The following is a 26,198-nucleotide window of genomic DNA, read 5'->3' on the forward strand; positions in this document are numbered from 1 at the left end:
CGGCTGGAAATGACTTGAACAAGATCATGGGCATCCGCTTGCGGAACAAAGTGGACTTACAGTTGAGTCTGGAGGCGAGACAGATGTGGAAAGAAGACGATCTGTTCAAAGAGTATTTTCACAACACCGGTCGAGTGAGTATTTCAAGCACAACCTAGCATGAAATATATTTAGAGACTAATGGTATTTGCAGCTTGACTGCGCCCACAGTGAAAAGGGTCTCAAGGACCTCAAGCAAGCTTACCAGGCTCTTCTCGAGGCGGGTGCTGGCCTAGAGACAACAACAGAATGGCTAGATTCGGAGGACGAGATCTTGAAGAAGATGCCACTCCTAGATCGCGAACAGATCAAAGGTTGGAAAGCTGTCTATAGCGATGACGGCGGCTGGCTTGCTGCAGCAAAGGCCATCGATGCCATTGGTGAGTATCTGCGCGATCAAGGCGTCAAATTCGGCTTCGGTGGAGCAGGATCCTTCAAGCAGCCTCTTTTGGCTGAAGGTGTGTGCGTTGGTGTTGAAACCGTGGATGGCACAAGGTATTACGCTGACAAGGTGGTTCTTGCGGCTGGTCCATGGAGTCCCGTGCTTGTCGATCTGCAAGACCAGTGTGTCTCGAAGGTATGTTATTTCAGCTCAGATAACTACTTCCAAATTAACGTCTTCAGGCATGGGTATATGCCCACATTCAACTCTCTCCCAGCGAAGCCGCAGAGTACAAGAACGTCCCTGTAGTCTACAACGGTGACGTGGGCTTCTTCTTCGAGCCTGACGAACACGGCGTCATCAAAGTCTGCGACGAATTTCCAGGCTTCACACGCTTCAAGCATCATCAGCCTTTTGGCGCATCGGCACCAAAGCGCATCTCGGTACCTAGATCTGCCGCGAAGCATCCCACAGATACCTATCCGGATGCCTCCGAGGTCAGCATCCGCAAAGCTATTGCGACGTTCCTGCCAAAGTTCACAGAGAAAGAGTTGTTCAACAGACATCTGTGTTGGTGTACAGACACAGCAGATGCGGCACTTTTGATGTGCGAACATCCTGATTGGAAAAATTTCGTGCTTGCTACCGGAGATAGTGGGTGAGTTTCTTCCTCGTTACGAATGCTGTTTTGCTGAGTTACTGACCTGATATGTAGCCATACCTTCAAGCTACTTCCAAACATTGGTAAGCATGTGGTCGAGTTACTCGAAGGTACACTGGCAGATGACCTCGCGCATGCATGGAGATGGCGTCCTGGTACTGGTGATGCGCTGAAGTCAAGAAGGGCGGCTCGTGCGAAGGACCTCGCGGACATGCCAGGATGGAACCACGATGGTGAGGCGCCTAGGTCGAAATTGTAATGTTGTGCAAGCGAAGATGGAAGACTGGGCAGTCTAATTCGGAAGGTGGGATGAGTCTAGTGCGCGTCCTCCTACGTATCTCCACATCGTGCCTTATCTCCGGAGGTTTTGACTCAGACAAGGCGGTAGAGTCATCTTCAATACTCGCCTTATCTTTACCAGCTTCTGCCTAATAGTACTGGAATTGAATAAATGCCCTCACGATTCAACTGGCAATTCAAGCATCTGCAATCTTCTATCCAACACCTATCGAGCTCAAGATGGCTGCCAAACTCGACGCCGCCTATATTGCTCGTCTTTCCTTGCACGATCCTCATAACTTCATCATTCAGCACGCCCAAACCCTCCACCGTATAAGGCTCCTCCAGCAATGGAACATCTCTACTGGCTCGAAGGTGCTCGAATTAGGATGCGGGCAGGGAGACTGTACGACTGTCCTAGCTTGCGCCGTTGGCGAGCAAGGGAGCGTAGTGGCCGTCGATCCAGCAGACTTGGGTTATGGTAGGTCCTTCCGAACTATTCTTTTCTTGATTTCCTGGTAGGCGTATAGACGTAGTGGGTTTATGACCTTTTAGGTTCTCCGTATACCCTCGGCCAAGCACAAGATCACATCTCACAAGGACCGCTCGGAAAACAAATCACGTGGATTCAACAACCCCCTCTGGAATACCTCTCTTCCCTTCCCATACCATCTTCTATCTCTTCAGCACCCACCAGCAGCGACAAAGCTTTCGACGCGACAGTGCTCGCCCACTGTCTATGGTACTTCCCCACCCCCTCGCTCATTCTCTCCACCTTCCGTGCCATCAGACAGCACAGCAAGCGTCTTCTCCTCTCTGAATGGTCGTTGATAGCGACACATCCATCCGCTCAGCCTCATGTACTAGCAGCACTTACGCAGGCAGCGCTGGAGTGCCGTAAAGGCAACAGCACCTCGAATGTTCGCACTGTCTTGGGCCCAAAACGACTCATCGAGCTGGCTTTAGCGGCCGGGTGGCAGCTGGAGAGCGAGACGCGCGTACAGAGTGAAGAAGGACTGATGGATGGACAATGGGAAGTCTCCGCTTGCCTTTCTCCCTCTTTTGAGAGAGAGATAGAGGTGAACGTGAAGGATGAGAGGGAACGGGGAGTTATTTTTGCGTTGCGAGATGCATGTGAGGCGAGCCTAGAAGGCATCCACGGGGGTAGAATGGGGGTCAGGGCGATGGATGTCTGGGTTGCCAGCTTTGTTTGATCTAGAAAGTTGAGCACATGGTCGAAAGCAAGTCGTATCCTATTACCAGTTGCCGTCTAATCTATATGATATTTCCCGCGATACATGTACCCATAGCGTATGAATCCCGTCAACGATATCCCATGGGGTATGAACATGTCAGGATCCTCGGTGTTGAGACGGCGGCTTCCTGCATGTGCTGCATCCCGGCTAGTCCCGAAGGAGGCTTGCAGCGCCTACGTCATCACGAATTGGAGACACCGACGCGACTCCACTAAATCCTCATGCGACCAGCCTCGAGCAGGATTCTTGTGAGCCCGCACCGACAATGCGCCGTTGCATCCATGAATGCTCTGACCTTGTCCATCCGCGCGCAAAGGGCTGGCCTAACCACTGCGCATTGCAATACGCCATCGAGAACGTCCCAACCATCATCGGACGCTACCAACGCGGAACCGGGATAGCTACGCTTGCCTATAGTGGACCTACTGCAGCCATCGCGTGAGCGCGCCTGCCTTTGCGACAACGACGCTGGACCACGATATGGCGCAACAATTTCTTGCTGACCGCAATGGCTGGCTGTCGTTCCGGAGCAGCACGCCCGTGCTGTACATCACAGCCGAAGACGCCGAGTTCGACATCGAGACTATGAAGGCATGGCGCGACGAGGGCTTCATCGTCGAATACATCCCCATGGGCAAAGGTGGCAAGCAATACGTGCAGACGCTTCACAAGCTGGGGGACAAGATGGGCATTGGGGAACGCTACGCAATCGTGGGTATACAGCCCTTTCACACTCTGGCGCATGTCTCGAGTATACGTGCTCTGCGCCAGCACCCTCCGAATCATGCACTGACTATGTCTCTGTAGCCTTCGGTGACGCTGCAGCCGTGTGTCTAGACGTCTACTCAGAACCCAAGACTGCCACCTCGAAGCTCTGCTCCCTCATCGCCTACTACCCGTCCTCCATTCCCGATACACGCCACCGCTTCACGTCGTCCTTTCGCGTGCTCGTGCATCTAGCCGAGGGAACATCTGGAAACGACATCACCGTTGGCGTGACGCGTCGCCCCGAAGTTCTTGGCATACAAGGCAAGCGACGAACGGTGCAGAAGCGCGTCACGCACGGCATTGGCGCGGGAGGGTTACAGGACAAGATACTGTATCCGTGCTTCACATACGAGGGCGTTGATGCAGGCTTTGCAGAGCACGATCTAGATGAATACGACGCCGTGGCCGACGCTATCGCATGGAGCAGGAGTCTGAGCACTGTTCGGAAGGGCTTCAGCGCCGAGGTGGATCTGGAGCGGGTATGGGAGGAAAACGAAGAGCGTATGCATGGCGACCTATCGCATGTATTGTAGAAGCTAATACTCAACAGAAAAATACCGCGGAAAGTCGCTCGATAAGATTCTCGAAACCTACACCAAAACCCCGACACCGTACATAAACTTTACTCCGACCATGACCGGTGCAAGCGGCCATCCAGACCTTAAGCGCTTCTATCGCGACTACTTTCTCAAGACAGCTCCACCATCAATGCACATGCGGCTCATCTCGCGCACAATAGGCGTCGACCGAATAGTAGACGAACTTTACATCCAGTTCAAACATACCTGCCAGATGCCCTGGATCCTTCCCGGTGTTGAACCAACGAACCAGAAAGTAGAGATAGTCGTTGTGAGCATCGTGGGATTCAGAGCGGGAAAGATATGGTGCGAGAGATTTTACTGGGATCAGGCTTCTGTGCTTTTCCAGGTTGGCCTGCTGGATCCTGAAGAGGTGCCCAAGGAATTCAAGAAGAAAGATGATGATGATGAAGATGGTGGACTCGAGATGTTGCCAGTTAGTGGAAGTGAGGCAGCGAGGAAGGTTATGGATGTGGAGAGTGAGGAGTTTAATGACATGATTGATGACTGGTGAGGAACATGGACATCTGCGCGGTGTAGTCTTAGTGAGTCAATGTGGTCGTTCTGGCTTGACCAACTCTACATCACTTTTGGATAATAAACAGCACGATCGAGGATGACTCTCCATGAGCTCCCTCCGTTAACCTTATCTTCACTGCAATACCACAGACAATGAGATGAGCAGCCGACGTATACCCTCCAGTACGCTTTCAAGATCCTAAACAGTCGCATCATCCGATACGGCTTCGGTCTCCCTTGTACGCTTCAGCCCTGACTACCTGTTAGCACTCGGCGCTTCACACGATCAAGCTCATCTCACCTGTCATCCGAAGGCCCTAGTAGAACTCATAGACGCAGTCATACAAGCCGTTAAGCCCTGCATTTCTGAAACGCTGAGGGGCATAGGCATTTGATGGTGGCCCGCGAGCCCCATGTACACCGTCACGTATCGAGTATGTAGGCCGGTGTGTTACGTCAAAGTCGTCGTCGTACGCCTCATACGCGTCATCTTGTTCATCGTATGTACGCTGGAGGAGTTGTGCATACTCTCGATCCTGATCCTCTTGGCGTCTCCGATGGGCACGAGAAGGTTGTGCTCGGTCTCGCAGCGCTTGCCAAACGCTACGGGATGAATGGCGGTCTCGTCCGTCCGTAAGCCGTTGCATATCAGTACGGCCGATTGGTTCGCGGGTGGCCTGGTGAGTGTCGCCTCTATCGTTTCCCGCTCGACGTGCTGCATCGGCTATCCCACGGGTATCCTGAGCCTGTGGATGATGTTCTGGGTTTCGCTGCAGGCGCTTCCGAGGACGAGTATTAGCGGACCGGCCATCTGCACCATTCCGTCGAAGTAGACCTAGCTTGACTCCAGCTTGTCCGGGTAGTCGCAGTAGAGAGGCTACAAGACGTTCCGATCGAGATACTAGCCACCTCATACGCTGACTTACTAGCACATCCCAATCGGATTGACGGGCTACAACGCGCATAACCTCAGCAGGTACTTGCACTGGTCGCTGCTGGGGTGGTTGGACCCGTTGCTCTTGGGGTTCTTGACTCCATCGGACCATGCTGTCTTCTCGAATGAAGTCTGTCGGTACTTGGACCAATCCTTGCTCGGGTTCTTGGCTCCATCGAACGATGTTATGCTCTCGAAGGAAATCTGTCGGTACTTGGACCGGTCGCTGCTGGGGTTCTTGGCTCCACCGAACCATGTTGTCCTCTCGAATGAACTCTGCCAGTACTTCCATTGGTAGCTGTGGGATCTCTTGGCTTGTTGGAATTACAGGCTCTTCTCGCACAACGCCTGTAGGTACTTCGATTGGTGGAGGTTGAACCTCTTCGCTTGTTGGGACAGCAGTCTCTTCTCCATGTAGAGGCGCGCGGCAATTAGGACACAAACCATTGCCACTTTCGATCCAACGTTTTACGCATTTTTCGCCGAAGATATGATGGCATTCGAGAATTATAGGGGGGTGATTGGCGTCGTATCCTTCCATGCATATGGCACATTCGAGAGACTCGAGGGAAGAGAGGAAGGCCTGTGCATCTGTTGGTTGCGTCATGGTGTTGGTTGAGATGACACGCAAGAGAAACAAGTGCTGGCTAATCCCACCCAACTGTGGAGGCGAAAGAAATGCTTGGAGAGTCGACTCTAAGTACAGCTGAGTAGCTGGGAGCTGCAGTCTCCCTCGTGCACGCCCTCTTTGGCGTAGACTTTCACTCAGCCCTGAATCACATCATGAGCCAAACTATTTTCACTGGGACTGGCGCAAGCAGTACAACCCTTGAAGCAGTCACGGTAGATTAAAAGATGAGATGAATGTTGACAAACGGGTCTTCTCGAAGATGGCGAAAGGCAAGCAGAGTGATCTATTTGTATACATTTGTGCTGAAAGAAAACTAAGAAACAGCATATCGTGAGGCGTGATGGTGATTTAAGGAATGCACCCTAGGCTATCTGGCTCGTAGTATCAGGGAGAGCTCGTGCAGCGTTATAATGAAACGACCTAAGACACCGTGGTAACTCACCGTAGCATCGTATATGAAGGTGAAACTGACGATCGAAGAGCCCCTGATTTCCGGGCCTTGCGGAGCCTCGCAGACATATCGAGACTTCAACCCTGTGATCTCACATCTGCTTCGGGGCTCGGTGGCGATACGGTAGGCGAGCTAGCGTGTTCCGGTATATCGCTGCGCTCGGTCTCCATCGCCACTGGCAGCTGAACTCTCGACCCTCCTAGTTCTGTATCGTATAAATAGGACGCCCGATTCATCGAGTTACGAGATAGGCGATTGCTTGCAAGCGCCCTCCCTATAGCGATGTTTCTGATAGCACCGCCAGTCGCTGCCGAGTCTATCGATAGTCGAACCTCCGCCCTGTTCCGAGCATACTGCTGCCATTCGTGCACAATACTGTACATCGAAAGAGGGCGCGAAGATTCAGATCCGCGGCGATCTCGATGTAAGGTATCGATGAGCAATTGATGTGTGGTAGGAGCGATACTGATTCGTTCAACAACGGTTTCGGCGTCTGATAAATTCGCTTCGCTCATGCTTAGTGGGCGATTATGGAAAGTCTGCGTACTTCCCCGAAAGACGTCCCAGTAGTCGTGAGTGCCAAAAGTGTTTCCAACGAAAGCCAAGGCAGAATGACGTCTGGTAAGTGGACGATGAGACAACAGCGAATCTTCCGAAAGGTTTGCCTGCGTTCCACTATTGATCATGACTGGGTCACTGATTGGAACAGTGGACACGGCATGCTGGGTTCTGAAGTCTGCTAGTTGCCTGCGGCCCCATTCCCAACGCTCTTGCGGAGATAAAGTATGGATCGCCTGAAGGTCGAGATCTTGGAGCGAAACCAGCGCATTCGTGGCTGCAGCTGACCGGTCGCGGACATTAGGAGACTCCTGAGTTGATTCGCCTTGGAGGTCGACGTGAGCCTCTGTAGACTCATCCAGGGATGCCGAGGTTCCCACAGCGGATGCTATACCAGCCGGTAAAGATTCCCCGACGCGGCGATGGCGATTCTGGTCGGAGCTACTCTCAGGGAACCTCGTAACTGGGGTACTGGGCTTTGATTTGCGTAGTCGTGCTATAAGCCTCATACTGAGACGAGAGAAGGCCTGCCGACCTTTGGACCAAGCGTTTGGGCGGAATTTCGCATGCTTCTGGCCACCCGAGCAGATATGACTGAGACCTGAAGCTTGTTCCCCATTACTGGATTCAACCGACACTGGCCCTGGGTGACTGCCGATGGATGCTGGGTGTTGCTGGGCGTCTCTCTGAGCGGTTGACCGTACAGATGTCTCCCGGGATGGACCGGCCGGTGTGCTTTCCGGTATGACGGTAAGAGTGGGAGATAGTGTGGCGATAGGAGTGGCAGACTGTATAGCCCGAACCAGAGTTGTGCGGAAATCAGCCTCAGCTGCAAGCGTCTCCGGCTCTAGACTCTTTGTAGAGAGAAGAGACAGGCGCGTGCCGTTGAGTTTTCCGAAGGCCAACCACAATTTCTGGCATTTGTGGCAATACACATCACCGAATTCAGTAGAATCGCCCGACACCTGAACATGCACCTGGACAGATCTGTGGTGATGATGGCAGGTCGAACAGTTTCCACTGAGGTTCAGTGCCCAACGGCCTTCAGATAATCGAGGAACACTTTCGACGGAGGAAATTGTGTCGTGTCTGGTAAGCTCGACGACGGGTGCGGTTCCAGTAGTAAGCTCATCACTGGTGAACGATCCGTCTGTAATAATATGGGCCCGGGAATCCATCTTTGGAAGAAATGTCCGGGTCGGTGCCAGTGCTAAGCGATGAATCGGCTTCCACGACTGTGTTGCCCAGAAGAGTTCTTCGCCTGATGCATAGGATGATCCGGTCAGACGAATACAGTGACCGAATTGAGTAGAGTCAGTATAGTGTAAGAGTATCTGCGTTGCTCAAGGTCGAATCGGTCTAGGGTAGGCTGTATGGATAAGTTGGATGAGGCTGTGAAGTGCTGTCTTCACACATACACACGGCGTAGCGGAGCTTTTAACAGCCAGGCATACATGTGGCTGCAAGGCAGCTACAGCCACACATACTGTGTGCCTACTTCCAGGCACCATACATCCTGGCAAATGACTTGACGATGTGGAAAAAGTGTTGAGGTCGAACGGTGGCGCAGCACGCTTAGAGATGCTTCGCCTCATAACGAACCTATGGAGGTCGACAGAGTTGGGGCGAGAACTGCAAACTGTGACGTAGGAAACGTGTGAATTTCACCGAGAGAATACGGTGAAGTAGTCCCCATGATAGATAAAGAGCTTGCTAAAAGTGCTTCAGAGGGCGTCCTGGATAAAATAAGCATCGAGACGATACTGAACGCGACCTCTGGTACACGCGAAGTACGACACGAAGGCGTACTACGCGGAGGACTGGATGCGATTGAACGTGCTAGCCTTGAATGACAGGCAGCACTCGTGATCGAGACATAGCTATCGTGCCTTCACTGTTAGGTCATGTCGTTGCTTTTTCCTGTTGTTCCGTAAGCAAGCCCAAATGGGTGCGAAAGAGACGTATGCATTGCCAGGCAGCGCGTCGCCTGCTCGCGCACACAGCCCCAAACTGTCCGCACTGGGACTGCATGGGTGACGACGGGAGAACTATGGCGGCAGGAGCGGTGAAGGAAGACGTCACACGCGAGTGCATTGACCGATAGTTTGCGAGATGAATTGTATCGCGCGCGAGCGATGGACGGCACGCAAAGCACACAAATTGCAAGAGCACAGCTCATGCGAGGAAGAGACTGAGTCGGTGTGAGCAGGTTGTCGTCTACCCTGCAGCCTCAAGCTCCGTGGAATCCAGACGCACATGAACTCCAACAGCAAAATAGAATCCCAAAATGTCTCCCTCTGCTCACAATACGCAGCAAGTTGGCGCTTCACTCTTCCCACATGGGGTAGGCAGAGGAGCGGAGTGGTTTTGCCAGCGGAGGCCCGAAGCGGTTAGCACGCTCGCACGTGCCATTTCCCTTGGCAAGCCAACACTCGCAAGCGAGAACGATCGAAATTCCTCCCACTGTAAGAGCATCGACAACACCACATCGACGACGTACGACAAGCCGCCATCATGTGTGAGTACACCCGGAATCTATCGACTCACATCAGTTGTTGCGACCCTGGCTTTAATTGCGCCGAGTGTGCCTCACCCAGCGCGTGGAGTGGGGTCGCAATAATTGATGTTCAGACACTCGTAATAGAGACATGCTGACAACTTTCCAGCGCTCGTCTCCGGAGAGAAGTCTAAGTACGTTCATACAAGAGCCTGCGATTCCCCGTTCAGCCCCCGGCTTCCTTCGCATCGAACCGCCTAGTCCTATGAATCCCTACGACCTCGCAGCCGCCTTCCAGTCCGACAGCACTCGGAAGCCAATGGGAGGGAATAGAGTAGACAATCGTACGCACCAGGCGTTGCGGAAAGATGAAGGGAACTATCTGTGCAAGGGGAAGCTTTGTTGTGCTGTTCGGGCTGGAGTGGCCAACTGCGATGGCTGATGGTTTTCGGATTGCGGAGGTCTACGCACAGAGGCGGCGCACAAACGCAGGCACATTCGCACAACGAGAGCAGTGCTGACTTTACCAGCTTCCAATACATCATCCGTTTGTTGAACACGAACGTCGATGGCAAGCAGAAGGTCATGTACGCCTTGACCAAGATCACGGGTGTCGGTCGCCGATACTCCAACTTGGTCTGCAAGAAGGCCGATGTCGATCTGTCCAAGCGCGCTGGTGACCTCACCTCCGAAGAGCTTGAGCGTATCGTTACCATCATCCAGAACCCCCTCCAGTGTACGCCACGACCATCTCTCCAACAGGGATAATGACGCTGACACCCTGCAGACAAGATCCCCGCCTGGTTCCTCAACAGGCAGCGCGATATCGTCGATGGCAAGAACAGCCAGGTCCTCGCCAACGGTGTCGCCTCCAAGCTCCGTGACGATCTCGAGCGCTTGAAGAAGATCCGCGCTCACCGTGGTCTCCGTCACTACTGGGGCCTCCGTGTCCGTGGTCAGCACTCAAAGACCACCGGTCGTCGCGGCCGAACCGTCGGTGTCTCCAAGAAGAAGGGTTAAAGGTTTTCGCATGCGCTGGGCAGCTGGGGCTGGAACATGCCTTTACGAAATGGGTGGTGCACTTACGGTGTTTATCAAACGGCTTTCATTGGCTTTCACACTTACACTTCATGCGGCAATGCACGATATGAGGTGAAGTGATGCGGCACGGTTAGGGTTGGCCGAATACAGCCTGTACCAAAATCACACATTCAAATTTCGACTTGTTCCATCATGATGCGTATTCGCTTTCGACAGCCAAGGGTTCCGCATCAGTAATGTGAGGGTGCTTATTGTGTGGCGCCTAGAATAGGCTAGTGATTGGCGATGAGGACTAACATCGCTTTGCGCCCACACTCCGCTCACGAGGCACCACGTCACACAACGACCACGCTTCGGCGCACTAGAGTGTTCTGAGTGCTGGTTCTTGTACGGAGTGGACATTGTCATCGGCACGATCCGCTAACGGCGTCTAGGCTGGTCACACCTGCTTTCCAAAGGGCACCTTGGACAAGCCCACGAATCACAATGCCCATCGAATATGCGGCACCTGGCGAGTCTTGGGTGCAAGACAGGCCTTCCTATCCTCCATAATCTCCCAATCAATTATCCCAGTCCGAAGCAACCTGTTCTACTCGATTTATCAAGCGCCAAGTGTGGAGTGCGTTGTGTCCCACACATGCTGCAACATTTCAACCTCGCGATCGTCGGCATCTGCAGTGCCAGTGCGTGCTGCTCAATGGTACGCCTTCCCCGCTATTTACGCCTCTCTCACAGGACGTGACTCGGAAGGCCCGTAAAGTCTTCCCTACGGCGCCGAAGTCGTGGCATGGTTGCATATTTCACCTGCAGGGCCAGTGAAAGGGCCGCATGGCTGAGGTGAGTACTGTGGATATAACCCTTCCTGAAAGCGCGGACTTTCGCTAGGCCGTCGGAAGGTCTCTTCTTTGCGTTTCCTCTTTTTGTATGAAGTTCCTTGTCCGGTCGCAGTCAGCGCTCGATTATGACGACACTCATCCGGACTCCTTCGCCCAAGTTGCGCATACGATCGTTGTCCTTCGACTCGCCCTCTTCGCGTATCAGTGACACGCCCCTTGACGATGGGCCTCTGTCAAAATCAACGGGCTCGCTCATTACACTCTCAGGCTACGATGCCATCAAAGCCGCCGCACAGGAAGCGTTACGCTCCGTCAGAATGCTACTACCCCTGAACACCAAAATGAGCGATGATTCAATGTTCTCCGACGCATCCAGCCCCGCCTCCTCAGCAGGAAGTTCTCCCAGCTCGGCTGAAGGCGGTATAGAACTGTCCACCCCACCACTGTCCTCGTCCCGTCGTCAACGCCCACGTCCTCACCCTCTACAATTCGCACAACAGACGAGCCATGAGAGTGAAGTCGTCCCGGGACCCACCTCACCGTTTCTCTACCAAGACACAAGTTATGCAATGTACTCGCCGTGGCTGGTTCGTGTAGTACTAGACATGTACGACGTCAGAGGGCTAGACTGGATGGCGATTGCAGATCCAATTGAGCGGGTATGGGGCGTACAAACTAGTAGCGCTGATGTCCTTGGGATCCTGAGTGACAATGGGCGTGTGCTCAATCGGCGCTGGTGGGACTGAGCAAGCGACAGAAAACGTTGCTGCAGGGATGAGGAGACGCACTGAGCGAACTCGATGTCATCTGAGATGAACCGGAGTGTACGGTGTGGACGCGAGCGCTTTCATTAACTCTCGGTCTTTCCTTTCGCTATTTCTTACTTGTTAGGTACCGGCGCTCCGTTCTCGACGCATGTTTCAGGTACGGCATTTGCATGGTAACGATTACGACTTACGACCCTCACTCACGAACGCACGGCGACAATGGGTGCGTCGTTCAGATGATAACGAGGAAGCACGAAGCACAACTTAACGATGACATATTTACGAACTTACGATTAGCATACATGCAGTGTAAAACACAATCATGAAGTGGAACTCTTCTTCGTGTTCGCAATTAGTTCTTCTTAGTGCTACGAAAGATGCTAATACTATGTTTTACCAAGTTTCTGGTTGCTACACTGCACAGATATGTAAATACCTTGCTTAGGTTCATGAGGCCCGGTACCCGGGCTGGACTGCCCCACGCAAATTTGCATGCGGGAGGATGCAAGATCATGCAGCTCTCGAACAGCTGTCCCGCAGCGAGTGGCTCAGCGACGATGCATCGAGACCATTGCAGATAGCAGTTTGAAGAGGTGAAGTTTGGGAAGACATGACGACACAGCGAATGAGAAGCGAAGTCGTGGTGCGTCTTGTGAGGCTTACGATTTGCATGGAATAGGTACAGGGATAACAGTCGTATGCATTTGAAACCACAAGCCGCTACCCATGCACTTGCTCTACTACATATCATGGTGCAGTGCCTACGGCGAGGTCTGATGATCTGCATTCGTCTCCGACTCTGACGCTCTGGCAGATGGCAGCGTATAGCGCATTTCCCCTGGTGGTGTACCCCGAAGCGGCATTTTGTGGATTTGGAAAGACGTGCAGGAGGACTGCAGTCGCCCTGTTCCTTGCAGTCCATAGAACAGAGTGCTTACCCCTCGCGGGTATATGGAAGCGCCTTTTGCACTGGCCTTCCTGTCCAGATAACCCAACACGTGAGGGCGAGCGTCTCGCGCGACGCGTGCTGGCAAGACGTGTCACCACTCAGTCGTCTGCACCGACAGCCATCTCGAGAACCTCGACATTGCCTCTTCCTTTTGTTTGGCCCTCTATCAACTCGTTCAAGCCCTTGAAGGCTCCAGGCTCGACGAGACCCACTGCCTCCCACTCGGCGCCTATTGTGTCTTGACTCTCGATCTTCTCCATGAAGGCTAATATCGCATCCTTGACAGTACCAGTAGTTCCCTTCTCTTCAGTGCCCGCTGGCGCCTTGGGTGCGGTCTTGATGGATTGCTTGAGGACGGACGTCGGACAGGTGACGCGCAGTTTCATCTGCATGCGGGCGACGGGTATCGGCTGGTGGGCGATGAGGGCCTTCATGGCGAATAGCGCCTGCGACTTGGCTGACTTGTTCGTAACGATGCCGGTCCACTTGGGCAGTTCCTTCGCTTTGCCTTTGTCCTCACCATCTTCCTTGCTCTCGCCCTTGTCTCCTTGTTGCGTCGCTGCTGCCGAGCTCAGCTGATCTAGCGCCTTCTCAATCATGCCTGTGGTGTAGACGCGCTTCGTCTTGGGGTCCACGAGTTTTCCCGCCACAATGTCGATGACTTCATTCTTGGTTCTCTCCAGTTCGGCGTTGCGCTCCTTCTCGCCAACCTGTAGCTCTCCGTGGTCTAATATGTCGGTGATGATGTCTTCGAGCGACTTCTTGGGGAATGCTTTTTCGAGATCGGCTTTGGGCGCGACTTGGCCTTTGGATACGTTGAGGAAGACGTTCTCGATCTGCAGGACGTTGGAGATGTCCTTCTCGATCTTGTTGCGCCATTCGAGGACCTTGTTCTTGTAGCATGCGATTTCGAAGCGCTTCTTGCCTGCGGGTCGTTAGTGTACAGAGACATAGACCTGGGCGGGGTTTGCGCACCCTTCTTCATGCGCACCAGCGAGACGTTGGTGAGTCTGATCTGATTCGACGGCTGGAAGACTCCAACAGGCATTTTGGCGGATTATGGGGGTCGATATGGGTATAATGTAACTGAAGTGTAGGTGTTTGGCGCAAGTTGTAAAAGTTGCATTCCATTTTGGTGGGGTCTGCCGCCGATGACATGCGCAGGTTCACTCACTGGGATCCCACGCGCGCTAAGCCCAATATAGACCACATGCATGCAGGTCCGGCTCTAGCTTCCCGGTCCGCAGAGAGAGCTCGGAAGCAGCATCTCGCCACGGCTTCCATCTCAAGGTGCCTGGAATGAGGCGACTGGCGTAATGATGTCTATGATCCAAGTCCCCGGCCGTCTGGTATCCTGCCACAGGCGCCGATCAATGCTATCGTGAAACGCTAAGCCGGGCATGTGATGCTGGCCCCGGAGAGCTTGGACTCCAGCCACTCTGATAAGCTGTCGGGATGCGTCATGCTCCGTTGCCTGGACAAGCCGCGCCTCCTCCACACGAGCTATCCGTAGCTCGACTTAACTCCACCCATCCCATCTCTCTTCCATCCATCCTTCCTCCCCCATCACTCATCGCCTGCTTCTTCATTAAAACGTAGAGGCACTCTTCCTATCTACTTCATTTACCGCTAGAGCTCCGGAAGCTCAGCACCGCCATCATGAAGGTCGCTGCCTCGGCGCTCCTTGTTGGAGCTGCTTCGGCCGCTGTTGGAACCCAACAGCAACAGGTCCTGAAGTTCCCCGACTCGTTCAGCGAGCTCAAGGAGTCCTCATGGACCAAACCTCTCCAGAACCTCGAGGAGAGCCTCAAGTCGCTCACCGGCGAGGCTCGCGCCGTCTGGGACGAGGTCGCCATGATGTTCCCCGAGAGCTTTGAGAAGGCCGCCTTCTTCTCTGAGCCCAAGCCGCACACGCGCAAGGCCGACAGCGAGTGGGACCACATCGTCAAGGGCGCCGACATCCAGAGCGTCTGGGTCGAGAACGAGAACGGCGAGAAGGAGCGCGAGATCGACGGCAAGCTCGAGCAGTACAGCCTAAGGGCCAAGAAGGTCGACCCCAGCGTCCTCGGCGTCGACAAGGTGAAGCAGTACTCCGGCTACCTTGATGACGATGAGGAGGACAAGCACCTCTTCTACTGTGAGTACCTGCATGACCACCACAAACACGCCTGTATCTAACGTATCCCAGGGTTCTTCGAGTCGCGCAACGACCCCAAGAATGACCCCGTAGTGCTCTGGCTCAATGGCGGACCTGGCTGCTCCTCGCTGACTGGTCTGTTCATGGAGCTCGGGCCTGCTTCCATCACCAAGGACCAGAAGGTCAAGCACAACCCCTACTCGTGGAACGCCAACGCCTCCGTCATCTTCCTTGACCAGCCCGTCAACGTCGGATACTCGTACTCGAGCGGCTCAGTTAGCAACACTGTCGCTGCAGGCAAGGACATCTACGCCCTGCTCACCCTCTTCTTCAAGCAGTTCCCTGAGTACTCTCACCAGAGCTTCCACATCTCAGGAGAGTCGTACGCCGGCCACTACATCCCCGTCTTTGCCTCCGAGATCCTGTCCCACAAGAACCGCAACATCAACCTCCAGTCCGTCCTCATCGGTAACGGTCTGACCGATGGCCTTACTCAGTACGAGTACTACCGCCCCATGGCCTGCGGTGAGGGTGGCTGGCCCGCTGTCCTTGATGAGTCTCAGTGCCAGTCCATGGACAACGCCTACCCCCGTTGCGCCAGCCTCATTGAGAACTGCTACAACTCCGAGTCCGTCTGGTCCTGCGTGCCTGCCTCGATCTACTGTAACAACGCTATGATCGGTCCTTACCAGCGCACCGGCCAGAACGTCTACGATGTCCGCAAGCCTTGCGGCAGCAACTCTCTCTGCTACGACGAGCTTGACTGGATACAGGGCTACCTCAACAAGAAGGAGGTCATGAAGGCCGTCGGCGCTGAGGTCTCCAACTACGAGTCTTGCAACTTCGACATCAACCGCAACTTCCTCCTCCAGGGTGACTGGATGAAGCCCTTCCACCGCGTCGTTCCCGGCATCCTCGAGAAGATTCCCGTCCTCATCTACGCTGGTGACGCCGACTACATCTGCAACTGGCTAGGTAACAAGGCTTGGACTGAGGCGCTTGAGTGGCCCGGTGCCAAGGGCTTCAAGAAGGCCGAGATGGAGGACTTCAAGATCGACGGCGACGGCAAGACTGTTGGCCAGGTCAAGTCCAGTGGCAACTTCACCTTCATGAAGCTCCACGCTGGTGGCCACATGGTTCCTTACGACCAGCCTGAGGCGTCGCTTGAGATGCTCAACAGGTGGTTGTCTGGTGACTTCTGGGAGTCATAGATACTTTCTATGTAGATTAGCTTGGTTGAGATTGTCATGTAGGAAACCCATTCGCAATGATTGGAAGGATTTCCGTTCATCGCTTGCATCATATGGGCTTTATTTGCTTCGTGTTATCAGGAATCAATACAAATAAATGATCGCATCCAACTATCATCCGCCATGCTCATTTCATGAGTGTCTGTTTTGTATAAATCCAACATTATCACGTGTCCATTGCCGCTGCCCACGATTATATTCAACCTCGTCAACTATGGCTTTTCAGTATGCAAATGATAGTAGCACTTGTGGCATGTTCGGAAGTGAAAGTAGAAACGATATTGGTACGCGATCAAATTTTCGGTTCACTTGTTCCGCTCTGACGTAATTCCCAAGTACCCTTCGCATGCGTCTTCATCGATGTCATGTCCAAACCTTTCACTTGGTAAGGGCAGCAGTATTAGCAGGGGTCTGAGAATCGCCATTACCAACTGGCACTCATCACTCACCTTCTCCACGCTTCGAGCAGTCACAGCTGCCTACGTCCGATTAATACTTCACTCTTCTCACCCAATGCCCATAAGAATAAACTTTCTCAGTATCACAGCACTCACCTGATTGATTCAACCTACACGGATTATTCTCAACTAACATTCGCCACCAACCTCACTACCGAAAACCAAATTTTCAAAGCCTACCACCAACATGACACCAAAACGTAAAGCCTCCGACTCGCAGAATGACGTTCTTGCTTCGACACCAAAGCGTCCGAGAGTAGCAGCGACAAAGGAGCCGCGAAGACAACCTCTCAACGTCGCCGGTAATAGGGATGCTAAAACCACGAGTGCTTCCTCTGTCCTACAGATACGGCCCTGGCTCACGCGCGATCAACCGATATCCGAACAAGATCTCTTCATCCTGCACTGCCGCGACAATCTGGTTCCCGGCGCGACTGGGCCCAAAGACTGGCATGTCCTGGCCGAAGAGTTTAATGCACGATTCGACCATGAGTTGAAGAAGCCACTGGCCTATAACACGTTGAGTAAGCGATGTGGAGCCGCGAGGAAGTTGTTTTTGAAGAACAACCCGGAATATGTCGGGGTGTGCGTTTACCCAGTTCCTCAAGTAGAAACTGGGGCAGAGGAAAAATCTGGAGGCTCAGACGCAGTCGACTCTGAAGGAGATGACAATGAAAGCGATGCAACGGACGCGAATGTCATGCCAAGCGGCAAGACCGCGGAACCGCAAGGAGGATCTGCCACTCAGCATCTGGAAACCCCCGTCGCGACACTGCCAGCCCACAAACTCCCGACGCCTGTATCGTCCAGCCCGCCGGCCCGTCATGAACATTCCTCTACTTCCAAAATTACCACTCTCCCGCCAAGTTTCTTCTATCCCTCTACCGTGGAAGAAAATTACATACCGCCTAATACCCGCGCGAAATTCCACCTCCAGCAGCGCACAGACGAAAGAGTCACATTTCGCTTCTCCGACCCACACGAACTGAGCCTAGCAACTGAAGATGTACAATACGTCGACACGAACACTCTGCTTTCCATCTCACCATTTTACGCTCGAACAGCAGCAGAAGATCCCAGGGATACCGTCATCACTGTACCAGATTACATCACTATACGAACAGTAAACATCTTCATCCAGCTCATCTCGCCGGAACGCGCAAATGCGCTACCGACACACTATCTCTGGTCCGCGAAGAAACCTGTTCCAGGCGTGTTCGATCGATATGGCGCAATACGTGTGGAGAAGATCATCTGGAGTGTAGATGCACTTCTTGATCTTTTGCTCTTCGCACAGTGGATGGAAGTGTACTGGATCGTCGATATGGTGGCTGATCGACTGCACTTCCTGTTTGCTGAAGAAGCTAGATGTGAAGACATCTTTGCAGATATGGGTAAGCCTGTCGATGGCTACGTAAATATTGGTGGGCGGCAGGTGTTCGTTGGAAGTAGACTGCCACCCGTGGACAATACGCTGGCTCGCGTGACGGCTAAGGACTTCGAGAGAGACTTCATGGTACTGCTAGCCGAGATGTCAGCAAGTACACCTGTATGGAGATTTCTCGCAGACTTGCTCTACGCATTAGGCGAGGAGGTGAAAAGTGCTGAATGGTTTCCGGCCTTACCAAAAGACGTACAGCGCATATTGTCTCAACCGGAAGAAAACTATCTTGACGCAACGACTGCGCGAGACGATTTTTGCAGGCAATATCACCATCATCCAGCAGGCTCGGAAAGTTGCTACACAGCGCATCGCGTCCATTCAGCTACCCATAACATCGATGCCCTATACGCATCGTCATCCCCAACAGCACTGATCCGTCTCTCCGAAGGACTTGACTCAACAAGCAGTCTGACTAGCATCACGTACTCCAGCACTGGCGATGCCAGTAAGCTGAAGCATGACAACTCGACACAAACGATGTTAGACACAGAGAAGATGGTATTTGACATGGAAGGTCGTCTATACGAGGCGAAGATGGCGATGCAGAAGGCGCGAGAAGCTGGTGAAGATGAGAAGAAGGCTGCCACGGATGAAGCGAACAGGATCGCGCGGTCAATGTACAGTCACAAGCCGTAGGCGAAGGGGCAGTGGAAGTCTTCCAAATGAGTGTATCCCAATTGTTCATTTTCGTGCGTTCTGGTATAGATTGTTATGCTTATTGACAAAGCTTCTGAAGATCAGCCATTTCGCAGCGAGCGGTAGATATATCAATCTGATTAATGGACATTGCAAATTTGACTACTAAAGCAGTAACAACATGTGCATGTACACCGGAGAGCGCGACATGTACACCATTTGCTGATGAGAAGCTTACAGCTTCTCGACCTCAAGAACGTTGCCTTGCGCGTCGGTGGCGAGCCTCTTCTTGACAAGAGAAGCGTTCCTCGGGTTTGGCGCGTTGAAAATGTCATCGATCTCCTCGAGCGTGCGGTTCTTGGTCTCCGGAATGAAGAGCCAGACGACGAAAGCCTGAACCGGGCACCAGCAGGCGAAGACGATGTACAACTTCCAGCCAATCTTCTCTAGAGCAATAGGATAGGCGAATTGATTGATCAACATGGCTGTGGTAAGCGCCAAGTTGGAAAAGGCCATACCCTTGGCGCGCATCTCGAATGAGAGCACCTCAACGGGGTACAGGGCCTGGAGCGGAGTAATACCGAAGGCAAAGACGGCGTTGAAGAGGAAGACCAATGCTACGAAGGCATTACCAGCAGGGATGCTTCCGGTCTTGTTCTGGTAAGAAACAGCGCCGATGGCTCCGGCCCAAATCACGGTGACGGTCGAGAAAGTACCTATCAACATGGGTCGTCGACCCAGCTTGTCGACGCAGAGAGCTCCCACGACAGCCTAGGTGCCAAGAATCAGTCGTCGCACATATAGCGTTTCTGTAAATACACTTACAAATGCAAGCTGCATACAGCTTTTTCCTAAGTTGATGTTCATCTTCTTGATCTCGTCCGTGACGCCTGCAGATTCAAGAACACCAGAAATGAAGTAGTCGACAGCACTGTTTAACACACGGTTAGTGACCTCGTTTCTTGTACTAGTCTAGTAGACTTACCCATTGCCTGCCCATTGACCGAAGATCGCGACTATGCAGTTGCAAGCGAGGCGGTAGCGCGCAGGACGAGTCTTGAAGAGAGAGCCGTAGTCCCACCAGCGCTTATCACCTCCGTCCATGTTGAGATACTCCTCATACTCGCGAATCTGCATGGAAACCCAGATGCTGTCCTCGTTGCCGCAACCATGGTACTTGGCGAGAGTCTTCTTAGCCTGGGTATGTTTGCCGCGGGTGTACAGCCAGCGAGGGCTCTCTGGAAGAAGAAGAGGCAGTATAACGAGTAAGGCTGGGAAGAGCATCTGAAGCCAGACGGGAATCCTCCATGATTGGTTGCCGGCGAGATTGGCGGACCCACGTGTGACACCGGCAGCGAGAAGTGATCCGACGAACCAGAAGGTATTGTAAAGACCAGTGATGATACCACGGTGAGCTGGGTGCGCAGTCTCGATGACATGAAGCGGACCAGCGGTTGTCATGATTGGGACTGCGAAGCCGAGGAGGAAACGACCACCCATGACTGAAGAGGAACGCAAAATCAGCATAAATTTCATCGACACATCGTACGTGGGCGTTGCTTACATTGGCCGACAGGGTTGGACGCAGGAGCAGTGGACTGGATGATGACACCAGTGCAGCCAAGAACTCCGCCAATCATCATACCAATGCGACGACCCCAAGTGTCGCAGGCGGGGCCGATAAAGGGAAGGGCAACAACACCACCAATCTGGTACATGGAGGTGACGATACCAGCCCAAGCTCCAGTACTCTCGACGTTGTAGTACTCCTTGAAGGTGTTGTTGGTGAGGAGCGAGTTGAACATGGATCCGTCGAACCCGTTGCATGTCGAGCAAAAGAATCCCACAAATGCACAGACGTAGAGCAGCATCGCAGAGCTGGAGAAACGTTGAACAGGCTCCTTCAGCTTGGCTTCTGCTATGGCTTCAGAGCCAGAGATGATGGCAACGTCAGCCACAGCACCTTTGTGGTCCTGGTAGGTGTAAGTATAGTCAACGGCTCGTAGTTTGAACATGATGCTTACGCCATTCTCTGAGGTCGTCGTAGCATACGACTCTTTGATGTCCGACATTGCTTTGGTGGAGACACTCCAGATGAGCTGTGTGGAATACGTCTGGGAAACAGCTGGACTATTAAACAAATTCGGATATGCACAAGGGAAGGACCTCAAAGACCAGACTGCCGGGCTATGGCCCGCAATGTCCGGCTAATGCTGCATCCCAGCGGCGTGCTGTCGGACTCGCAGTCCTGGAAACACGTTCCCGAGCTAAATGAACACGGAAGGCTCTGGTCCGCATCCTAATCGGGAAGCGGCTCCAGGATCTCGAACAAGCCTCAACCGTCCCGTTCAAGCGCAGGCGCCACAAACTTGGGAGAAGTGTAGTATCGAGAGGCATAACTATCGGAATCATGAACCGTGGGCAATCGTGTTGATTGCTGCACGACAGCTGCCACTAGGCCAAGACGATCCCAGTACGCCGACAAGGTCCCTGATAGCGAAACAGTAGAACGCGGGGAATCTCCTGGTGCTCGCAAACCCGGGACATATCCTTGTCATATCAAGGTATCCCATTTCGCCGGTCTCGACAGGGCTTCTCCAGCTCGCAACAGTATTGGGGACAGATCGCCTATCCCCGCGTATGCTTCTGGTCTAGAAAATAGAAGGGCAATCCTTCAAAATCAGCAGACAATGGCCAACACTAGCTGGAATGTAGATCGCCCGTGCGGCGCTGGGCGAGCCCAGCATAAAACTATCAGCAGGATCATGCTGGATGAGGCAGTGAAGACTGGCGCAGGAGGTCACCCCAGGTGATAGGAAGGCTTGTCTTGATAGTAGCGGTTTTATCCGCGAATGAGCTCCGATGTCGAGGATTGGCGCGAGCGCAAGCGCATGGCACAGCACATGGCCTAGGGCGGTTGCTGACGCTTGATTCTGCATGACAGTGGGCTGGAAGCGCCTCGTTGCATGCCATAAGGTCTCAAGCAAAATTCGATTAGATGAGAGCTAGGTGTATGCACATTGGCGCGTTATGGACGAGTGATGGGGTGAGGATGTCGTGGTGCAGCGGAGGAGCCCCCATCACTCGGTTGCCCAGCCGTAAGCGACGGCGCTACTGTGGCGTTCCCGAGGTTACGACTAATGCGGACAGGCGCTACGGAGAGCCTGTCTCCGTGCCAGCTTCGGTCAGGTCAACAACACCTTAAACCAACGGTTTCACGAAAGCTCTACTACGGTAAGAAGCATACGCTCTGTGTGTGGAGAGGCTAAGATCATGAACTCCGGGGCTACTTTGGTTAGCATGCCAGCAAAAGAAGAAGATTACGTTACGAAGGCTTGGCTATTCTAGCTTGAGTTGCAGTCCGCCCTGAGATGAATCTCAACTGCTGGGTTAGGATGTGGCGTATGGCGTGCGGTGGGTGAGTATTGATCCAACCTAGGTACAAAACGGGGAGGTCTAATTATCAGGTTGTGGTCATCGGTAATGCGGGCCGTTTCTCTCCTCGTCGATTGCTAATACTAATCACAGCGCTTGACGTTTCTCTTTAGATCCTTACGATATCTTTGGACTTTGTTCCGGACACATCTTGTTCAGGTCACCGGGTGGCTTTTCTGAGTCAAGCCCAAAAACACTGCGTCAAAATGGACATGTTTAACGCGCTTGTAAACGAGACGGCGCATTAGATCCGGCACCGCCGAGGACTGGGATCAAGCGTTATGGGGCTATCTAGATACAACAAAGCGATTAAGACTAATAGTCGATGGATACATCCTTAAATTGCATCGAACTACATCGACTATTCCAAGATTATGTATCAACCCGTGCGTATATATAATCTCAACCCACCAGGCTTAGACATTTATCGTCGTGGCGACTCGCCGGCCAAAACGTCCCGCCAAACTCAACTAAATACTCATGGTCCTTTGCTCTGGATTGCAGCAATCAGTTCCGCATTGCAGCCACCCATCTTAATAAGTTCAGGAGCTATTTTCGCTCTATGGGCGATATCAACCCAAAATCCGCGGGCTGGATCCTCGTAGCGAGTGGTTTCGAAGAGCAAGTTCATGCCTTCGACACTTAAATCCATCTCGACGTTCTTTTCCGCAAGACTACGCCACAGCGTCAATATCAGCCCGCACACGTCGTCGTCTTGAAGCTGTGCAGCCAAGCAGTACAGGTCCATGAGTGAGCCGTTCCCGTGATGGGGATCTGCCGGCGCTTTCGTCAAACATCCGGCTGAGCTGCATTGTACGTACCACTGAACGACCTCTAGGGATGAGCATTCAACCTGTACTGTCGTCTCGCTGTCGGCAGCCATTAATTGCTGAAGCACCACGGAGCTGCTACCAAGGTATTCGAGGTCGCCGATAACAACTTCAGATGGTGAGTCATGTGCGTCATGTACCTCTAGTACAACCTTTTCGACGTGTGCCGACATTAGGTCGTCTATGTAGTTATGTACGTCTGCTCGATTTCGAATGGCATCTGGAGGCATCCATCCGGCGATGCGTTCATTGGAGATGGAACCTTCGCCCTTGTCCACACGCATCTGCGGTCTGTCAGCATGAGAGACCTCAGTAGGACCACGAACCTTTTGGTTGCTGGTGTAGGCTTGCACGCAAGGAGCTTGAGCGTGTAGGGCGGCAACCTTCGAGCGCCGAATGGCTTGTGTTTTTGGTTTCTTTGCGTACATTATCTTGAGGGGATAACTAGGATGTTTGGCTAACCAAGCGGCTCGATGTTGTCGCGCGCGCTTCTCCATTGCCGCTGGACCGACAGACATGTCATACTTTTTGTTGTATGCTTCGGCGACCCCCGGCCACGGCAGTGGGCCGTATGTTTCAGACGACTCGCCATAGGCATCTGGCTTGTTATTGTCGCGTTTTATGATGATGAAACCGACCTGCTCGTCTGCATGGCGTTGCTTTCCCTCTCTTTCCATGGTAAGCATGGCGCGCTGAGTGACACGGTGAGCATTCTTCAGTGTAACTAATGTTGTTTCGTCCGCGTGATCCTGTTCCGACTCTTTTTGACCCGGCTGATACTCATCTTCACTGTCATCTGTCTCGCCTGTAACAATTGAGCCAGATGAATGATGAACTGTTTCAGGACCTGCAGTGGCCTTCAACTTCTCCAGAGCACGCAACAAAGCGCTTTCGGAAGTAGTTGAGGTAGATGCCTGATCACTCCTGGACGTTGCAACAGCATCGAGAACCATAGTTGAGTAAAGCGGAGGTGATCTCAAGATAGAAGAGATCTACAACGCTAGATGTACCTGCCTGGTGTAGACATTCACTAGACGGTATGTATTCACACGTGTGAGTTTCGGGCGCGCATTGTCGACGTACCTAGCTACTACTCAGCGAAACTGGATGACTAGTTACAACCTCGATACTCATAGCACGTCCCATCTAGATCATTCTAGTTGAGACATGCTCTTGCGATGTTCGCAAGGTGGTGAGCTTGCATCTTCCAAAAGAACAATTTCATATGCTGTAGGTGCACAATGCTTGCCGTCAAGGTTTTGGGATGAGAGAAGGCCAAGGCCGGTTTAATTGATACTGGAAAGGGCAAATAGTGATACTGGTACTTGTTGTAGTTATGCGCACGATGGTAAATAGAGTGGAATACATGAAATGACTGGGAAATCGCCGAAAGTCCACTAGATGACGTTAAACGAGCGTCTCTAGAGCCTTAGCCCATGGAAAACCGCTTTTCTATCCCCTTCTTCTTACTAGACCCACCAAATTTCGCCCTCATAGCCACCCAACTGCCTGGCTCTTTCTTCAGACGAGTCAAAAACATTGCTACGTCAGCTTTGATGGAATTGAAGCTTTGCATCATCTCGTTCGCGCTCTTCGAAATACCATGGAGATGTGTACGAGCTCGCTCTCCAGCAAGACCATGGTCCTCGCACATTGTCCGATGCACCTGCTCGTAGACATACAAGTCCTGGCTGGCTCCTTCCATGAGCGGATCTAGCTCAAGGGGCAAACTTGAAGTGCTGGAGTGGGCTGGATCGGAAAGCGACCGGAAAAGAATTTGGTAGATGTTCAATATCCTGAATGCGCGAGAGAAGAACCGATCTAAAGGTGCTGCCTCACTAACGATGGCGTTATACAGCGTCTCTGTTTTCTGTACCAGAGCAGCCTTGTCGTTGAGGGAGGCGGAAGCAGATAAAACCTCAGACTCTAAGTCATGAATGAGCGTAGTAAACGTTTCGCTAAATTGCTCGCTTTCATTCTCGACTTCAGATGTATGAGACAGAATCTTTGCAAATTTAGCTTCGTTGGCTGCTATGATCGCTGCGTCGTGTGCGCGAAGGTTGGTGAAAGTTTCAGCTGCCCGTTCGTTCTCGGACTGTAGTTGCACAATGGTGCACTGAAGTAGTTCTAGCTCTTTTTGCAAACGGTCAGCTCTGGCGATAATTTCATCGGAGGCAGCTTGGTCCTTGACAGCGAGAGCAAGCTCGCGCTCGTAACGTTGTGCACGCCGTTGCGAATCTTCAGCAAGCTCACGGTAGTACTCGATCTGCCGGTGCGCCTGTTGGAGATCGACTTTGAGCGCCTTGAACTCTGCTGGTTGGTTGTCAATCTCTGCTTCCTTTTCCTTGATTTTGGTTCGCAATACATTGTTATGAGTTTGCAGGTCTTGCTCACGATCTTGAATCTCCCGAATATACTCTCGCGCTGCTTTGAGTTCGGTTAACTCCTTGAAGTGATCACGCAAGTCGTCCGGGATAGCGTCCTCTATCTGATAGCCTTTCGTTTTGACATTGGCTACAATATCAGACAACTGCTTCCTCATATCCCCGAGAGTAGCCATGAATGCGGTGGCGATATTACGTTGCTTCTTGACGGTTGTTGGGATTTTAAACCAGAGCCATTGGAATATACCGTCAGGAGTCTAGGAACGATATTGATTTCGAACATGGTGTTGACATGGTTTCCTGACAGCGTGCATGCTAGGTGTGCTGACGTCGATGGCTACGGTGAGACCGCATCGTGCTCCTACAATGAGATTATTTGAACAGTCGAGAAGTCGTGACCGAAAAGGGTACTCTAGGTGAGTACCGCAGGCAGGGTTGGTTACGATATGCCTGCATATCTTGAAACTGTAATGCACAA

The 26,198-nt window shown here is 52.7% G+C and overlaps 10 protein-coding genes across 10 annotated transcripts; 5 read left to right on the plus strand and 5 right to left on the minus strand.

The window, feature by feature from the left end:
* Nucleotides 1–26: 26 nt before the first annotated feature.
* Nucleotides 27–1,341, plus strand: J4E93_000109 (uncharacterized protein; the record flags this gene model as incomplete). Its single annotated transcript, XM_049338072.1, has 4 exons — nt 27–134; nt 194–616; nt 664–1,079; nt 1,137–1,341. 4 exons carry the CDS (start codon nt 27–29, stop codon nt 1,339–1,341), a joined length of 1,152 nt encoding a protein of 383 aa, XP_049203957.1.
* Nucleotides 1,342–3,097: 1,756 nt separating this feature from the next.
* Nucleotides 3,098–4,477, plus strand: J4E93_000110 (uncharacterized protein; the record flags this gene model as incomplete). Its single annotated transcript, XM_049338073.1, has 3 exons — nt 3,098–3,332; nt 3,425–3,886; nt 3,936–4,477. The coding sequence occupies 3 exons, from the start codon at nt 3,098–3,100 to the stop codon at nt 4,475–4,477; spliced, it is 1,239 nt and encodes a 412-aa protein (XP_049203958.1).
* Nucleotides 4,478–5,434: 957 nt separating this feature from the next.
* On the minus strand, nt 5,435–5,863 carry J4E93_000111 (uncharacterized protein; the record flags this gene model as incomplete). Its single annotated transcript, XM_049338074.1, has 2 exons — nt 5,435–5,714; nt 5,745–5,863. The coding sequence occupies 2 exons, from the start codon at nt 5,861–5,863 to the stop codon at nt 5,435–5,437; spliced, it is 399 nt and encodes a 132-aa protein (XP_049203959.1).
* Nucleotides 5,864–9,570: 3,707 nt separating this feature from the next.
* Nucleotides 9,571–10,573, plus strand: RPS18 (ribosomal 40S subunit protein S18B; the record flags this gene model as incomplete). The annotated part of the gene is made up of 4 exons (XM_049338075.1): nt 9,571–9,574; nt 9,723–9,747; nt 10,084–10,289; nt 10,341–10,573. The coding sequence occupies 4 exons, from the start codon at nt 9,571–9,573 to the stop codon at nt 10,571–10,573; spliced, it is 468 nt and encodes a 155-aa protein (XP_049203960.1).
* A 2,671-nt stretch (nt 10,574–13,244) lies between these two features.
* Nucleotides 13,245–14,194, minus strand: J4E93_000113 (uncharacterized protein; the record flags this gene model as incomplete). Its single annotated transcript, XM_049338076.1, has 2 exons — nt 13,245–14,071; nt 14,122–14,194. 2 exons carry the CDS (start codon nt 14,192–14,194, stop codon nt 13,245–13,247), a joined length of 900 nt encoding a protein of 299 aa, XP_049203961.1.
* Nucleotides 14,195–14,805: 611 nt separating this feature from the next.
* On the plus strand, nt 14,806–16,494 carry J4E93_000114 (uncharacterized protein; the record flags this gene model as incomplete). Its single annotated transcript, XM_049338077.1, has 2 exons — nt 14,806–15,283; nt 15,335–16,494. The coding sequence occupies 2 exons, from the start codon at nt 14,806–14,808 to the stop codon at nt 16,492–16,494; spliced, it is 1,638 nt and encodes a 545-aa protein (XP_049203962.1).
* A 718-nt stretch (nt 16,495–17,212) lies between these two features.
* On the plus strand, nt 17,213–19,071 carry J4E93_000115 (uncharacterized protein; the record flags this gene model as incomplete). The annotated part of the gene is made up of 2 exons (XM_049338078.1): nt 17,213–17,217; nt 17,247–19,071. 2 exons carry the CDS (start codon nt 17,213–17,215, stop codon nt 19,069–19,071), a joined length of 1,830 nt encoding a protein of 609 aa, XP_049203963.1.
* A 234-nt stretch (nt 19,072–19,305) lies between these two features.
* J4E93_000116 (uncharacterized protein) lies at nt 19,306–21,143 on the minus strand (the record flags this gene model as incomplete). The annotated part of the gene is made up of 5 exons (XM_049338079.1): nt 19,306–19,842; nt 19,897–20,002; nt 20,057–20,573; nt 20,636–21,044; nt 21,096–21,143. The coding sequence occupies 5 exons, from the start codon at nt 21,141–21,143 to the stop codon at nt 19,306–19,308; spliced, it is 1,617 nt and encodes a 538-aa protein (XP_049203964.1).
* Nucleotides 21,144–22,984: 1,841 nt separating this feature from the next.
* Nucleotides 22,985–24,289, minus strand: J4E93_000117 (uncharacterized protein; the record flags this gene model as incomplete). The annotated part of the gene is made up of 1 exon (XM_049338080.1): nt 22,985–24,289. The coding sequence occupies one exon, from the start codon at nt 24,287–24,289 to the stop codon at nt 22,985–22,987; it is 1,305 nt and encodes a 434-aa protein (XP_049203965.1).
* A 476-nt stretch (nt 24,290–24,765) lies between these two features.
* On the minus strand, nt 24,766–25,896 carry J4E93_000118 (uncharacterized protein; the record flags this gene model as incomplete). Its single annotated transcript, XM_049338081.1, has 1 exon — nt 24,766–25,896. One exon carries the CDS (start codon nt 25,894–25,896, stop codon nt 24,766–24,768), a length of 1,131 nt encoding a protein of 376 aa, XP_049203966.1.
* Between the last annotated feature and the right edge of the window lie 302 nt (nt 25,897–26,198).

This window comes from Alternaria ventricosa, assembly GCF_023758065.1.
Source record: "Alternaria ventricosa strain BMP 2768 chromosome Unknown scaffold_1, whole genome shotgun sequence".
Taxonomy (NCBI): Eukaryota; Fungi; Ascomycota; class Dothideomycetes; order Pleosporales; family Pleosporaceae; genus Alternaria; species Alternaria ventricosa.